General features: G+C 48.5%; 1 protein-coding gene across 1 annotated transcript in view; it reads left to right on the top strand.

The window, feature by feature from the left end:
- Positions 1–15,565, top strand: part of GLDN (gliomedin) — a gene marked incomplete at its 3' end in the record, with an annotated part of 52,092 nt that overhangs the window by 22,582 nt on the left and 13,945 nt on the right. The window contains exons 2-4 of the mRNA XM_081106624.1: positions 4,107–4,158; positions 10,484–10,501; positions 10,866–10,973. Of these exons, the coding sequence (XP_080962750.1) occupies positions 4,107–4,158; positions 10,484–10,501; positions 10,866–10,973 (178 nt within the window). The remainder of the gene's footprint in view (positions 1–4,106; positions 4,159–10,483; positions 10,502–10,865; positions 10,974–15,565) is intronic.

Here is a 15,565-nt window from a genome sequence, read left to right as displayed (position 1 = left end):
CACAGGGGATTCAGACAGAAGTTCTCCTGCTCTCTAAAGGCTGCTGTTCTTTGGAGAGCAGGACAGGTAATAAATGAATATATACCTAGGCAAGACAACATGGGATAATGGCAAGTGCCACAAAGAGAAAAATCAGGTGAGGTGATGGGGCTCCTTTCAGCTGGGGTGTCAGGGAAAGCCTCCTGGCGAGCTGGCATTTATTTGAACTGAGGCTTCAGTGAAGATGTGGGCACAGCATACTGGGCACGGCAAAGACGGTCCCATGGGAATGGCCAGTGTGGCGGGTGTGGGGGAGGGGGATGGCCTCCCAGCAGGGCCACCTTACAAACAGGTCATGCCAACACCCCAGACAAAGAGCTCTAAAGCCTCTCCCAGCGTGCCCCATTCTCCCATCCTAAATCAAGATTCAGGAAGCCCTCTATGCCAACTGTGACTCCTTAATTTGACAGTGTAGATTTTGTAACTTTCAATTTGGATTTTTTTATTTTCATCCAAATTCTTAATCACTATTATCAGGAAAATAAATGTTTCTGACTTTCTTGCATTCACCTCTTCATACCCTATGTTTTCCCTTGGTACAATCTTATACAGCCCACATTTGTGAAAAGAATATTCCCAAGTAATATTCCCCAGTGAAGAGTAACACAATTTCCTGGTAAATATCTAAATTGACATTCATCATATAAATGAAGTCAAAAGGCCAGGAAATGAAATCTTCATCTTTTTCTTCTTTTTTTTTAACAGAACCTGGGCCTACACCAGACCTGTATGAGTATAAAAGAGAAAGACTAATTTTCCCTATTGATTTTCCATTGTCTGACACCCCTCCTTCTGCTGTGATCCCCCAGGCAACAAATGAAGCATTGTAAAGTCTTTAATGGTCTTCTCAATGGGCAATTATACATTTTTTATGATAAATTTTGTCAGTCGTACAGCTGATTACATTCATTTATGAAAATGACTAAAAACAATGAATCAAAATTTTTTCTGTCTGGTTCCTTTGAGATAATCATCAGAGCCATAATAAAAAGTGTAGTAGGCCTGGAGCTGAGCCCAGCTCTTCTGTGAGCCAGCGAGTGACCTTGAGTAAATGAGGCGACCTATCTGAGCCTCTGTGCTCTTATCTGTATGAAAGGGAAAGTAGCAGGGCCCACTCTACTTCAGCTGGAGTTGTTGGGGGGGCGGGAGGGGGCGGGTGTTCTGTGAAGGGGCACCTGGATGTTCCCAGTCCTTAAGATGGGCGAGGTATGTACCCATTTGTTTCATTACTCATCTTTAAATTGTTCTTGCACATTCTATACATCTGTGATGTGTGTGATATATTTCACAGTAGATTTCTAAGAAAGTCAATACTGTTGACAGACTCGACAAAAAGTCAATGCAGACCGAGTTTTCCTATGGACCTCCTAGCAAACAGCGTAAAACTAGACAGAAGACAAAACAATTTTCCCCTCTAATCAAAACATGTTCTTCCTAAAGAGTTTAATTGAAAAAGTGAAGATTTCGAATAAAACAACAGGGTGTGTCATGCTCAGGACAGCTCCCTCCCTCACGGCCCTCCCTTCCTCCTCACTTAAGGTTTCTATATTTCTCTCCAGAAATAGCCTGGAAAACCAAAGATAAACAGAGAATCTTGAAAGCAGCAAGGAGAAAGAAACACATAGAAATAAAAAGACTAACAGAGCACTGTCACCTGAGGATATGTGCTTATTGATTTTGAGAGAGAGAGAGAAACATTGATCAGTTGTCTCCCATGTGAGTGTGACTGGGAATCGAACCCACAACTTAGGTGTGTGCCCTGACTGGGAATCAAGCCTACAACCTTTTGATGTACATACAGGACAACTCTCCAACCTACTGAACCACCTAGCCAGGGCTGCGTCGCTCTTTTATGTAGATGGAAGCACATTACATATGCTGCTCTGTACTTGGCATTTTTTAATTTATCTTGGAGAGCTCCCAATATCAGCCTAATGGATCGAAATTCTTCACCCCCCACCCTGCAGCATTTCTTTGTGCAGCTATGCTACACTTTAACCAGAGCTCGCTGGTAAATACTTAGGTGGTTTTCCGTTTCTACTCTCGCTCACCTTTCTGCAACAACCATCTTTATGCGTACGTCTTCTCACACACACATGTGTGCATCTGCAGAGTAAATCCCAGAGTATCTGGATGGATCAAAAGCTAGATTCATGTAAATTTCGGTAGCTATTGCCCAAATCCCTCCAAAGAGACAGAGGATCCCTTTACACTTCCACCCACAGGACACAGGAGCACTGCTTTCCTGAGGGGCCTGTGACATGTGATCTCTCCGTCTTTACTTACAAACCTAAAAGGCGAAAATAGTATTCCATCGCTTGGGTTTATTTCTTTAGCTCTAAGTGAAGATGAAGCTCTTTACTTTTTCTGAACTTCACGTTTGGGTCCATTGCCCATTTTTCTTTTGGTTTCTTGTTCCTTTACGTGTTGCTTCGAAACAGCTCTTTATATGCAAGCCCTTTGCAAGTATTTTCCTAGGTTCGTGTTTCTCCTTTGTTATTGCTTGTAGTACTGGTGTTTTACCTCTGGTAGAAACTTTTTAAGTATTAGGTAGTCAAATGTATTGATTCAATCTCTCTCTATATGTAGTATGGGGTTGTTTTGTTCTTAGAAAAGTCTTTCCTCTTCTAATGCTATTATATTTTCCCCAGGTTTCCTCAAGTACCTTTACTAGTTTCTTTTTTACTTTTAAATTTTTGATCAGTATCATTTAAATAACTTATTTAATGTAAGGAGTGAAGTAGGGATTCAGCTTCTGTTTTCTCCTGGAATGTCTATCCAGCTGTATCAACTTTATTTCTTAACTAATAAGTTTTCTCCCTACAGCTTGAAAAGCCACATGACTTGGATCTAAAAATTGCCTTATCTAGATATTGAAAATTCTTGGATGATGAATTGATAAATTAACCAAGTTCTTAGTATATTCAAGGAATCGTCAAAACAACAGTATAAACAGAGTGGGCTTATCATGTGCTGGGCCTGTTCTAAATGAGCTGCATGTATGTGTTCATTTAATAAGGCAGGTGCTGTGAGCTTTATGACAGGCAAGGACACTGAAGCACAGAGAGGTTAAGTAACTTGTCTAAAGTCACACTGCTATGAACGTGCTTTGAACACAGGCAGTTTGACTTTAAAATCCATGCTTCTCTCCACATATTTTGCTGCCTTCGTGAAATGGAAAACGCTTTTGTGCATGCTTCCTACATGCTAGGCTCTGTTTTAAGAACTTCACACATAACACTTTTATTTAATCTTCACAACAATCCTAAGAAGTAAGCACTAATGCTCTCCCCATTTTACCGACAAGCAAACCGGGGCAGAGAGTAACTGGAGAACAGACAAAAAGGGAGGGGGAGCAGCATGTGGTGAGCCCACAGAAGGAGGAATTTTGCTCTGTCTTTAGAGCAGCAAGGAATCACAGACGTGTCTGAATCAGGACGGACCCCATCAGATTGGGTTTTTGTGAAGTTCATTAGGAGCAGTGTGGAGAATGGATGAGGGAAGGGGCTGCACAGTGGGTGTGGGAGACCCAGATATCAGGCTAACACCTCGCTGCAAGGACACCTCCAACCCCAGGTGCCATCCAGTGGTGAGTAGGCGGCATCCACACGGCCTGAGATAACTACCCTCTGGGGCTTATACTGTTTACATTTTCAGTGAAAACAAGTGTCCCTGCCCACCCAGCTTATGAGTGCTTGCTCCTAACCACTGAGCCTGTCAGCCCTCTGTATTCAGGCCCGCGGACTGAGACCTTTAGACGCTGGGGGGCCGGCTGAGTATAGCCTTGAAAATTGAATATGGCAATTCCTTCACCACCCTCTGTCTCTCCAATAGAAATCAAGGAAATTCTATTGACATCGTTGGTAGGTGAGCTTCCAATATCAAATATCTTCAGATGTTTTAAAGATTTCTTTTGTGTCTTAGGTTAACTTTTCCTAGGACATCTATATATTCTCCCAAAGTTACTTTGTGAATTTTTATAATTGCTCTTCTTGTGTGAATAAAGGGCAAGCTCACGGGCCCCCTGCCTGCTGTGCTGCTATTAATCACAGCCTCTCTCCCCGCAGATCCGCGTGATGCTGGACCTGTGCAACAGCACCAAGGGCATCTGCCTGACAGGTAGGCTGGCCGCGCCCACCCCCGCGGCCACGGGCGCACAGGCATGCTCGCCAAGGCCCGGGGCGGGAGGAGCACCTAGTAACACTGTAGGTTATAGAAATACATGTTGGTTTACTTTTAGCAGATGTGTTTAATGGCATGAAAATCAATTGTCACATAATTATGAAAAATAATATGTTCAGTATTGCCATAGAAATATAGCCATGAAAAATAATGAGGTCTCGGGTAATTAGAAACGTGTGGTACCTTGAACCAGAGCCATGGATGTTTTCCTATTCCCGTTAGTTTTTAAAAAGGAAGAGAAATAAGAAGACCTCGCTAAGTGGTAGAGTTCTCTTACCAGAGAATAATGTTCTCTTAGCAGAAATCATTATTTCCCTACATCATACACATATGGTACATATAACATGCATGGGAAGCTCTAGAAGCGAACTGCTAATTAGTTGGAAAGCACTTTTTCTGAAGCCTGGTCTGTGGGGTGCCTGCTGTGTGCTGGGTGGGACTGCAGGGTCACACGCTGACCCCCTCCGCTCAGTGATTCGAAGATGAATAGACAGGAGAGGGCATGAACCTCTGGGCAGAGCAAGCCTTTCGACAAGGAGTGCCTGATGGGTGGGACAGGGGAGGGGGGAGTGGTTTTGATATGCTTGTCCACACCTGAATCAGACAGTCCTGCATCTCACCTGAGGGGAGGGGCGCCTGCCTCCTGCCTTCAGAAGCTGGGAGCAAGGAACTCATGCACGCCCCACCCCAGGTTGGGCCATAGAGCCTGATTTCAGACATTGCGTTTCCAAAGGGAATACATTACACTCTGAGGCAACAGGAAGAATCCTTTTCGCATTAAAAGTCTGTTATGGAATAAATGCATGCTCTCGTGGACCTTGCAGTATAACCGAGACTCTGTAGCGCTCTGAAGCTTTGCTGGGCCCCTCAGACCATGGCCCACGCTCTGGGGAGATCCCATTCATGCTTCATTTGTGCCCAGGGCTGCACTGAAGGAGCCTGTAAAACCCTGCACTGTGTCTACTGAGGAGTAAGAAACCTCACCCTTATCAGAGGTATTCTCCCCAGTACCTCCTATTACCTGTGTGCAGGAGGCGCTTACTGGGAGTTTGTCGAATGACTAAACCTGGGGTTTCTGTGAGTATTAAATGGGGGTGTTGGGCTGGGAAGAAAGACACTTCCCCGAGGAACCCCAGTCCAGTCTGACTCTCATTTGCTCGGGTTGGCCTCAGAGAGAATAGCTGTAATCCTGTGGCTTCTTGGGAAATGCTAATTGAATTATTCAAGTCACATTTCAGCCCTCACAGAAAATTAAATATCTTTAGAACAGCTTGGTCCTTTATTCTGAAGCTCTTGTGGCTTAAGCACCCTTCTTCCCTCTCTGGAAGTCCCTTTTCAGAGTTCCCTCGTGTGACGGTAATGAGTGCTGGGGAAATGCTCGGATGGAGGAATTACAGGTACAAAAGCCCTGTCGAGAGGCACAGGAAAAGCCTCTTTCTTTCTTATTTTTACAGTGACAGGAGGGCCATCCTGTCCAGTGAATGTGTGAGGGGCTATTGAGACCACTTAGGGGAGATTGACGCGGCGGGAGAGCTCATCTGTGCATCCCTACAGGAGTGGTGCAGGAGGTTCTTTGGCATCTCAAATGCTTTTCAAAGGCCACACCTTCTCCTTTCACACCAGCTTGAAATTGGGCCTCCTTTTACACAGAAAGCTCTTCTATTAAAACTTTGATGTAAAATGTACAAGTTACAACGTGAGGTGGTGCCTCAGCAGAGGCCAGGCTGCCCGGGTTGGGGTGGGAAGGCCACAGGACGCAGGACTGAATTGGCAACTTCAGGGGGAGGGGAGAGAGCCTTGGTCCGGAGCCCGGGGGAGATGTGGGCAGGAAGCGATGCCAGGGCAGATCCCGGGCTCGGAGCCTGAGAACTAGATCTAGCTTTACACTGGGCTCATCTTTGAAAAACCAGGCACTTGGGGGGGGTGGGGGGTGCTCATCCGGCTATGAACAAGGACCACTTTCCTGTTCCTTGTTCTGGGCTCAGCTGAGGTTGGTATGGGGACAAGGACAGGTGCCGGGTTTTGTGCAGCCTGGACATCTCCGGTGAAGATGAGGGCAATTCAGTAGCTAAAGTAGGGGGTTTTGCTGGTGCTGCGTGTATCAAACAGCATGGGCTTTTCTGGCTGCATCTTACCCCTGAACCCAGATTTCCTTGGAACCCCAGAAGGATCTCTGCTGGGAGAGCAGGGGGCTTAAAGAAGGCGGGCTCTTGCGTTATTCTTCACTTCCAGCAGCCTCCCCATAGGGACTCATTGGAAAAATCTCTAAGCCCTCACATTGCTGATCTGCTTGTTAGGACAGACGCACAGACACACTTCGAATCCAGCGTTCATTCTCCTCACAGCCAGTGACTCCAACCCAGTGATGACAGTTATCACCACTCCGTATCCTATGTCCAGGGAAACATCAGTCACGGATCACAGCTGCTCTGAGCATGGCCTCCTGTCGTTCTTTTCTGGTGCTCCAGAAAGCTGCTAATTGGTTAGAATAGGTACCTGAAACAAAACCCATTTGCCATCCCTATGCTAATTTATTAAGGTTGCCATAGCTCAAAGTTGAAATGCACCAAATAGATGGGATTGGACCAAAGCTGCAGCCCCATGGGGATGGAAGGCGGCGGCAGTCGCTGCTGGGGGCTGGGGTGTAGAGTGGGGCAAACACACCACACCAGGGCAGGGAGCAGGCAGGAAACTGGTCCTGGGGAAGCAGAGAGGCCAGGGAAGCAGCACCACATTCGAACCGAGGCCCCAAGTCCCTGGAACGTGCATCATCATCCCCTCGGACTTCATTTACAAACCACAGATTCAAAGGTAAAGTTAGAATTTCTAGATGCTTCCACAGCACATTATTCCCAAGCACAGGCCCGTTCAGAGGTGGCAGGCCCAGGGAACCAGCCCCGTGCAGCATTCACAGGACGGCCGCTGTCCACAGGTATTCCTAGAGGGTCAGAGAAGGAGAACGGTCAGGAGCTGAGAAAACATTCTGAGAAACAGTATTCTAAATGCCAGTTGGCACATGTAAGTAATGTGACATTTGACGTGACGATAATGCCGCATATTTGGGGCCGCTTCCAGGTGTAAGGAGCCCCGGGCAGCTGAATTGGCGCCCTGAGAAGACAGTGGCAGGGCCTCGCCATCACTGGAGCTCTCTGCTTCTGCGCGCTCTCCTCTCCCGTAGCTTCAGGGCAGGGGCCCTGCTGGATGGCCCCCTACATCTTCTTTCCTGGTGCTGCTTCTGTCACCTGCCTCCCCACAGATAGGGTGTGTCCCCATCCCTCTGCACCCCAAAATTAGGCTGGCCCCAAATTTTTACTCTTCCTGTAAACAAATAGCTCTCAACCTTTCTAGGGTCAGGGACCCCTTCAAGGATCTGCTGATCGTGACTGATTCTTTTCCAAGAAAATGTTCACATCAGGTGTGGGGTGGAGGGAGGAGACCCAAGACCATCTGCATCCCAGTCACCTGTCATGCTTGGTAAAAATGCAGGTTCCTGGGCCTCTGCACCCAAACTCAATTAGAATCTCCAGATGAGACCCAGGGAGCTGCATTGTCACAGGCACTCCAGGAGACTCTGTGGACTCAGATGATTAAGAGCTGTAGCCATGGGGTGTCCATGGATCTTTTGTCAGGAAACCCTAATCTAAGCACTTCACTCTAGTGGCACCCTTGGCCAAGGCTAATGTGTCCTAAACATATGGTTCCAGCCAGGACCTTTCTTCAGTAGTCCCGCTGCCTGGAAATGGTATAAGACCGTCCTGGGAACTTTGAAGCCTACTATATACAGCTGGTCTGACTTGTTCCCCGTCCCCCGCCCCCCCCCCCCATCTGCACATCTGAATTTGGGTCCATCTGCACTCGGGAATGAGATTGATTGATTTCTTTGGACCTCTGTCAGCTGTCCAGTGTGTGTGTGTGTGTGTGTGTGTGTGTGTGTGTGTGTGTACGCGCCATCTTGTGGCAAAGTCATGTAGCTCAGGCTACACTGATCCTAAAAATGTGGTGCCATTTTCAGCAAATTGTTTTGGCCTGAGGTAGGCCTATATGTATTGAAAGCATACCTTCAAACACGTGTTCTTCCATGAGTCCCCATGTATGCAAAACAGCCTCTCGCCATTAATATCCTAGGCTTTTTTTTGCCTCACACAAAGCCCTGCTCATTCTGCTGAAATACCTCTGGAATGTCTAGCTTTTCCTGCAACTCTACAGTCACCAGCCACTTTTATCCAGAGCCTCACCCCCAATTTTAGCCACAAAGACCTCCTGGGTATTTTCTCTCTATCCTTTCTTTTCCCTCTTTCTCTCTCTCGTCTTATTCCCAAGTTCTCTTCAACTTCCATCTACAGGGGAGATCTCCTGGTATCACTGACTTCATGGTATCAGCCCTCTCCCCTGTTTAATAACCTGCTATAGCTCCCTACTGCCTCACAGACACTGTCCACACCTCTCTGCTTGGCAATCAAGTGCTGCTGCCCCACATTGGCCTCATCTCCACACACCAGCTTGATCTATCTTCTTCCTTCCTCACCCTGAATCATACAGATTCCCACCTCTGTACTTTTGCTCCTACATGGGATGTCCAGCCCTCACCCCTGCAGCCATCCCAGGCCCACCGTTTCTTCGGCGCCCCAGATCCAGGCTCACGCTTCTCTGGAGGCCTCTCAGACAGCCGTGTGCCCAGGCTGCCCCAGCAGCCCTTTGGGGTTTTGCTTCTCTGCAGCTCCCTCACATTTCATTGTGATTGCCAAGTATCTACCTTCCCCTAGTAGGTTGTCAACACAACAGACACAGGGGCCAAGCTTGCTGCTGCTTAGTGAATTTTGGTGCACATAGTAGGTGCTTAGTAAATGGTGATTTTTCTGAAAGGCCACAGCTTGGATTTATGGAAGACCTTTCCCTGTAGTACTGGTGATCACATGCAGTCTGGAGAACGGAAGGACCTCAGCTGCTCCGGCTACAGCCTCACTAGCTTGTCTGAGTGCTCACATAGAATAACTGATAAGAATACTCTTCTATTTGGGAAAGCAAAATCCTTTTGTTAGATTATGTGTAAATGATCCATATGAACACCCTTAGATTTTCTGGGTAATTACACACTAAGGAAAGTATTTGCTACCTGATCTGGGCCCTCAATTCGTCTTGGGCTATTTCATGCAACAAAATAGAGATCTGGAAGGTGAACTGTTGTAATGTAACCCGCGAATCACAGAAGGACGCTTCAAGAAGTCGAATTAAAGAGTCACATTTATTGCAATCCGGGACTATGAGGGGCCATTCCCCAAATCTTATAGCCATAAGATGGTGGCAAAACCAGACTTATATAGGCAAAGATCACAAAGGTATTGATTACATCTCAAGGTTTGGAATGAGGAACCTGGCTCGCAAAAAGCAGTTTACAGAAGAATTAAGCATGTTAATTATAGTTTTGGGTCTCAGGGTCACTGAATTGACAGAAATACATTATCTTGAGCCCTCGGGTCTGGAATGAGGAACCTAGTTTGCAAAAAGCAGTTTAAACAGCATGTTATAAACACATTATCTAACCTGGGTTAAACTTAGGCATGTTATCTAAATTACAGTTTTGGGCCTAGAGCCCTCTGACCTTGGGATAACTGTGCTGTCCTTCCCAGGTGAAGAATGTGCTTCTAAAACGAGTAAGATCACAACCAATGGGATAGTCACGGTACAATCAATAAGGCATTCAATCGAATGGGATGATTTATACAATTCAGAAAATCAAAGTAACTTTTCTATTGTTAAGCCAAACAACAGGTTAGAGTTAAACTACAGTTTCAATCTGAAATGATTGCTACCATACTTCAGAACCAGCTTCTGCTCTCAGACCCCCTCAGTGGCCTAGCGGAGACACACTGGCTAGCTGGGAGCCCTTGGGACTGCTCTCGTGACAGCCAGACCTCAGCCCTGCAGTGCCGGCACTTACCTGTGCCAGGTCTGTAGTGCCTACCTGTATTGTCACCCAGCCTCATTTAATTAAGTTGATTGCTTGAGAGATGACTGATTTCTGAATCGATACAATTATTCTTGGTCCACTGAAACTTAAACAGGAGTGGTTTTGGTTGGCAAATGTGTCTGTGCTGACTTGATTTTAAGAATCTTTCGGGTAAATATACTGAATTCTAAGTAAAAGGCATGGGGTGGCTCCTCGCCAGTACATTCTAAGAGGGGGGAAATAATTTTGGGGTGTGGAGCTGCTTTGCTTTCTTCCACCTATAGTTCACCATTTAAATTTCTTTTCCTCTTCTAGGACCACCTGGCCCACCAGGTAAGAGCCCATGGCTTTTCCTAGTTCATAGGGGGGAATATGGGTGGCTAACTCCCCAGGATCACTCAGAAGGGACTAAGGTGGGGAAGGGGGAAGAGTTTAGCGCCAACCCCGACTGTCGCTGTGTTCCCCCTTCTCTCTCCCCCAGTCTTGAACTCTCCTGCCCCTCCCACTTGAGAGCCTGCCTTCGCCATCCTCCACTTGTCACTGCTCCAGGCCAGGGTAGCAAAGGAGGCGAAGGAAGGGAGGAAGCGGGAAGGATCTGGGAAAGGTGTCAATGCTGCCCACCTTCACTGGCTGCAGGAAATGACCTGAACTTCAGTGAGGAGATGTTTTTAATGTTCGTTTCCCGTGTTTGATGCAGGACCGCCAGGAGTTGGTGGGCTACCAGGACACAACGGGTCGGATGGACAGCCTGGTCCCCAGGGCCCAAAGGGCGAAAAAGGAGCAAATGGAAAGAGAGGAAAAATTGGTATTTTGGCAACTCTTTCATTATTTTCCTTGTTGCTTGTTTCTGTTTCTGCATTTTGAATGGGCTAATGTGTGTGCAGTGGCTAGAAAGTGCTATATCTTTGCAGGCAAGGCTGGTTCGACTCTTGCCTGGAAGTTGCCGTGTTTTGGGGGCCAAGGGCATTCTTTTTAGTACTGACAATGGTTTGTCTCCCTGGGAACTGCTTGCTCTGATGCAGAATGACAGATGGAAGGGGCGGGAGCCAGAGCCCAGGGTGGGCACGTGTGGGCTGTGTGCTGGCTGCATGTGTCACACCCCGTCTTTCCAGGGTCAGTTCCTGCCTTGCCCTCTCACTGCCTTCATCTGCCCAGAAACGCTATGTTTAATTGAAAATCAGTTGTGTGATGTCAGCCCCTGAGTTTTCCTAGTAGAGGAATAGCTGGAACGATTTGAATGGACTGGTGGCATCCAGGCCTCCCTGAGGCCTGCACTCGGGTTGTGGGGTCCCAGCTGTCAGGGCCTCCTGTCCGGGGGCCACAGGGTGGTTACAGAGATGTGGGGTGTCTCCGAGAGACTTCCTGTGCCTCTGTGAGCAGCAGTGCTGCCATCACCCGAGCCAAGGCCCCAAAGCCCCGAGGTGTCAGGTATGTCCAGGGGTCAGTGAGCGGCAGGGGCTCCTGCGGGGTCTGGCAGGAGGCAGGGAGCAGGCGGGCGGGCGAGTTCTAAGGGTCTCTGAGTACCAATCCTGAGGGGCCGGGGAAAGGCCTGCTGGGCAGATTCACTGAAGAAAGCTGGCATGTGGCATGTGGAAGCTCAAGTGCAGGGGTAGGGCTGCTCAGGAGGCCTCTAGGAGGCCTGGCTCTCAGCCTCTGGCAGGTGGAGGCTTCATCACACCCTCTAGCTTATTTCCAACTTCGTGGCTCTGCTACTCCCGCTCACTTAAACAGGCTCTGGGCTAGAAGAGCTACTGGAAGATTCTTCCAGACAGCACAGTCCCCCTCCCAGCACTCTGCTCTTATCGCCCGTGGAGAGGGAGAGTCGTGGAGGGGCTTTGCCACTTGGCCAAACCTGCACGCTCACGTTCCCAGGGGACAGCCCCTGTGACAATGGGCAACATAGCCAGTCAGCTCCGTCCCCAGAAGGCCAGTAATTACAGCCCGTGCTACGGAGCAGTAATGGATTGTTCCGTGTTGGATAATAATTATAAATGAACATCAGCATTGAATAATGATGACCAGCAGTGTACAGACATTTGGTTTATCCTGAGAAGCCCCCAGAAATGTGACCCAGTCCTAAGGATTCAGCAACGAGTGTATGAGGGGCAGCTGAGGGGAGGCAGCACTGTGCTAGCATGGGCGTGGGCAGGGGGGAAAGGAGTGGTTTCCAGAAGGGCTCTGGCTTTGCAGAGTGTGCTCAGCATGCAGCCCACAACCCAGTGAGGGCAAAGGGCCGTCCACTCAGGTACCGCATATTTATGTGGCAGGTACTGTTGTAGGTGCTGGAGATCCAGAAGTGAAAACGCTCACAACATCCCTGCCTTCATAAAGCTTAAATTCTAAGCTGGGAGAATGAGTAGTCGACAAGATCGACAAGTAGAGTAGATTGTTACACGGTGGTAAAGGAGAAATATAGAGCCAGGAGAGGGAATGGGGAGTGCGGGGGGTGACTGTGGAGTGGGAAGCCATGTAAGACCCCTGGGAAGGGAGCTTTGAGCAAACACCTAGAGGAGGTGAGAGCGGGGGCCTGGGGAGAGGGTTCCAGCAGAACCGGGGAGTGCAGCTTGCCCCCATGAGTCTGAGAAGCCACAAGGAAGCCAGGGTGGCCGGACAGAGAATGAGAGGTAACTGTGGTCAAGTTAAGACCAGAAAGGAAAGAGGACAAATCAGATTGGCCCTGGGCATTTGAAGAACTGGTTTGTGCTTAGCGAGATGGGCAGGATTTACAGCAGAGCAGAGACCTGCCCCACTGGTGAACCCACCACCCTGGTGGCTGTGCCGGGGAGGCCGCAGGGCAGAAGGGAGGAGGCTTGGAGAGGGGTGGCAGTGGCTGGTTGAGGAGGTGCTGGATTCTGTTTCTCTGGAGGTTGACCAAGTCCTCATTTCCTGGAGATCCCATGGGAAGGGTAGCAAAGACACGGGCCTTCCCAATGAGGGAGGCCTCCGGGGTCAGCAACGTTAGACCTTAGAACAAGAAATTTCCACTAAGGTTGAGGTTAGAACTGGAGTCATCAAGGGCCCAACAGGGGGTCCTCGCCCTGGGCCAGGGGAAGTGGAGACTAGCCTCCCTTCTAATGTATAGAGACAACGGCCATTAGAAGAGCCTGTCTCTATGGAAAGGGGTTGTTGAAAGCTTTGCTCAGCCCTGGGCCCGCTCAGACTCCAGAGCGAGGGCTGTGCTGTCCGCAGTCACCCTGCTAAGGGCCTGGGCCGTGCTTTCCCTCCTGCTTCTGACCTGAGCCTCGAAGGCATGTCCATACCACCCAGCAGCCAGCTTTCTCTCAGGGGCACCAGGGATGGCAGAGCCACGGAGGGAAGATGTCTTTATCTTGAGAGCAGGAGACGCCTGGAGGGGCTCGAGCAGGAGAGAGTGACGGGATCAGATCTGCCTTTATAAGAACCAATGTGCATGGAACACATTGAAATAAGCACAGGAGACAAGTGAGCACGGAGGCAGGGAGACGTTCAGAAGCTTCTCAAAGAGCAGGCGGGGGGAGGGCGGGGATGGGCATGGAGAGACAAATGGAGTGGGTATTTGGGGGTGAAATCTGCAGTCTATGATGACAGGTGGAGAAACAGAGGTGGAGGAGGGAGGCCCTCAGGCAGACTCCAGGCCTCTGCACTGCCTGACTGCTCTGCCCCCAGGTGGGAGCCTTGCACTGACTCGGGTTCAGGGAGACTGTCAGGAGCTCAGCATGGGATGTGCTGAGATTGAGACACCAGGGGAGGAGATGTAGGGGGTGGGGGTGTGCCTTGGGGATGCAGGTCTGCGGTCAGAGGAGACCAGCAGACTAGAGGTCTACATGGCCGAGTATCAGAGACCACCGGCATGTGGGCATAGCTGTGGGAGAGCCTGGGTGGAGCCCTGAGGAGAGTAGCATCTAGTGACCACGCAGAAGGGAGCCTCCAGGTGAGCCGACCCAGAGGCTGAGCACAGCAGAAGCGGGTGGGAGTTTGTCAGCAAATATTTATTGGACAGATTGCGAATACTGCTGGGGAAACAAAGTAGACACAGTTCCCACTCTGGACCCCTTCCCATCTGATTGTTCATAGTCAGAAGTCTAGTACATTGGTAACCACATTACATTCATATTTGAAGGAAAGAACAGGGCGCTTTGAGATACACTGGTCTGATTAAATCAGAATTTCAGAGCTCTAGCCTAACCGTTGTTTCCAGGAGATTAAAGCATCAAAGATAACCCTCAGTTTCTGACCGCAGGAATGCTAAGCACGATGGAGGACTAGCATGGAGCCAGAGCCAGAGCTCAGGTGGAATTCTGGCTCCTCCACTTGGTAGCTGTGTGCCCTGGGGCAAGTTATTTAATCACTCTGTGCCATGGATTCCTCATCTGTATAAAGGGGACAATAATAGTATCAACCCCATAGCACTGTTAGGAAGAGCGAGTGATTATATATATATATGCTATTTATATTAGTGTTAGCTGTTGTTACCAAAAATGGGAAGAGAAACTTGGTTTTATACCTAAAGGAAGTCTAAGTGGAAATACCTGTATTCATTTGAAAATACTGACTTAGATTTGGAGAGAAGAACTAAAAGAGACTTAAATGTTGTCATTTTGCAACTAGCATCTTCTATGAAGTTTGACATTCTGTTGCCTCAAAACCAAACATTTACTTTCTCTCTCCATCTGTCTTACTGTCTCACTTAAGAGTTAATGCTGCAGTGTCTTCTCTAAAAATCAAATCCTCATGAAAACAGAAATAAACGCCCTCCTCCTTACTCATCCCCGTCTTGGGACTGGGTATTGTGGACACCCTCCAGTCCCCTTCCCCCCACCCTCAGTCTGTGACAGAGAGTCCTGCCAAAAATAAGCCATCCTCCCTCAACTCCTGCTGAGAAGATGCTGGAGTTGACCCCTGCAGCATCGCACAACCCCCAACTCTAACGCTAGTGAGATGGTTTGTTTTGAGTGGGCGCCACGGAGGAAGAAAAATAGCAGAGAGCCCCTTGTAGCACAGAACCTCGGCCAGCAGATCTGACCTTTCTTCCCTGGCAGAATGTGCTGACTCAAAGCTTGCCAGAGCCCAGGCGACACAGTGATAGTATCACTGAGTTCAGCTGAGTGGGGCGGGGCAGAGTGCCCCCCACGGGCCTTCTGATGGTGCCTGTGATTAGAGAGCAGGGTACTTCTGACACCAGCGCATGGCCAGTGTGAGGACAAGGAGATTTTATCTACAGACAAAGGGAAACTTTGTCACAGGCAATAGTCATAAGAGGGCAAAGAGAAAACATTTTGTATCTTGACAAAACGTCCATGACTCTTTCTTTTTCATTTTTATTGAATGTATTGGGGTGACATTGGTTAAATAAAATATATAGGTTTCAGGTGTACAATCTATAATACATCATCTGTAGATTGTACTGTGTGTTCATCA

This window comes from Myotis nattereri (assembly GCF_964212035.1).
Source record: "Myotis nattereri genome assembly, chromosome: 1".
Classification (NCBI taxonomy): domain Eukaryota; kingdom Metazoa; phylum Chordata; class Mammalia; order Chiroptera; family Vespertilionidae; genus Myotis; species Myotis nattereri.
This window is presented reverse-complemented; position numbering and strand designations above follow the sequence as displayed.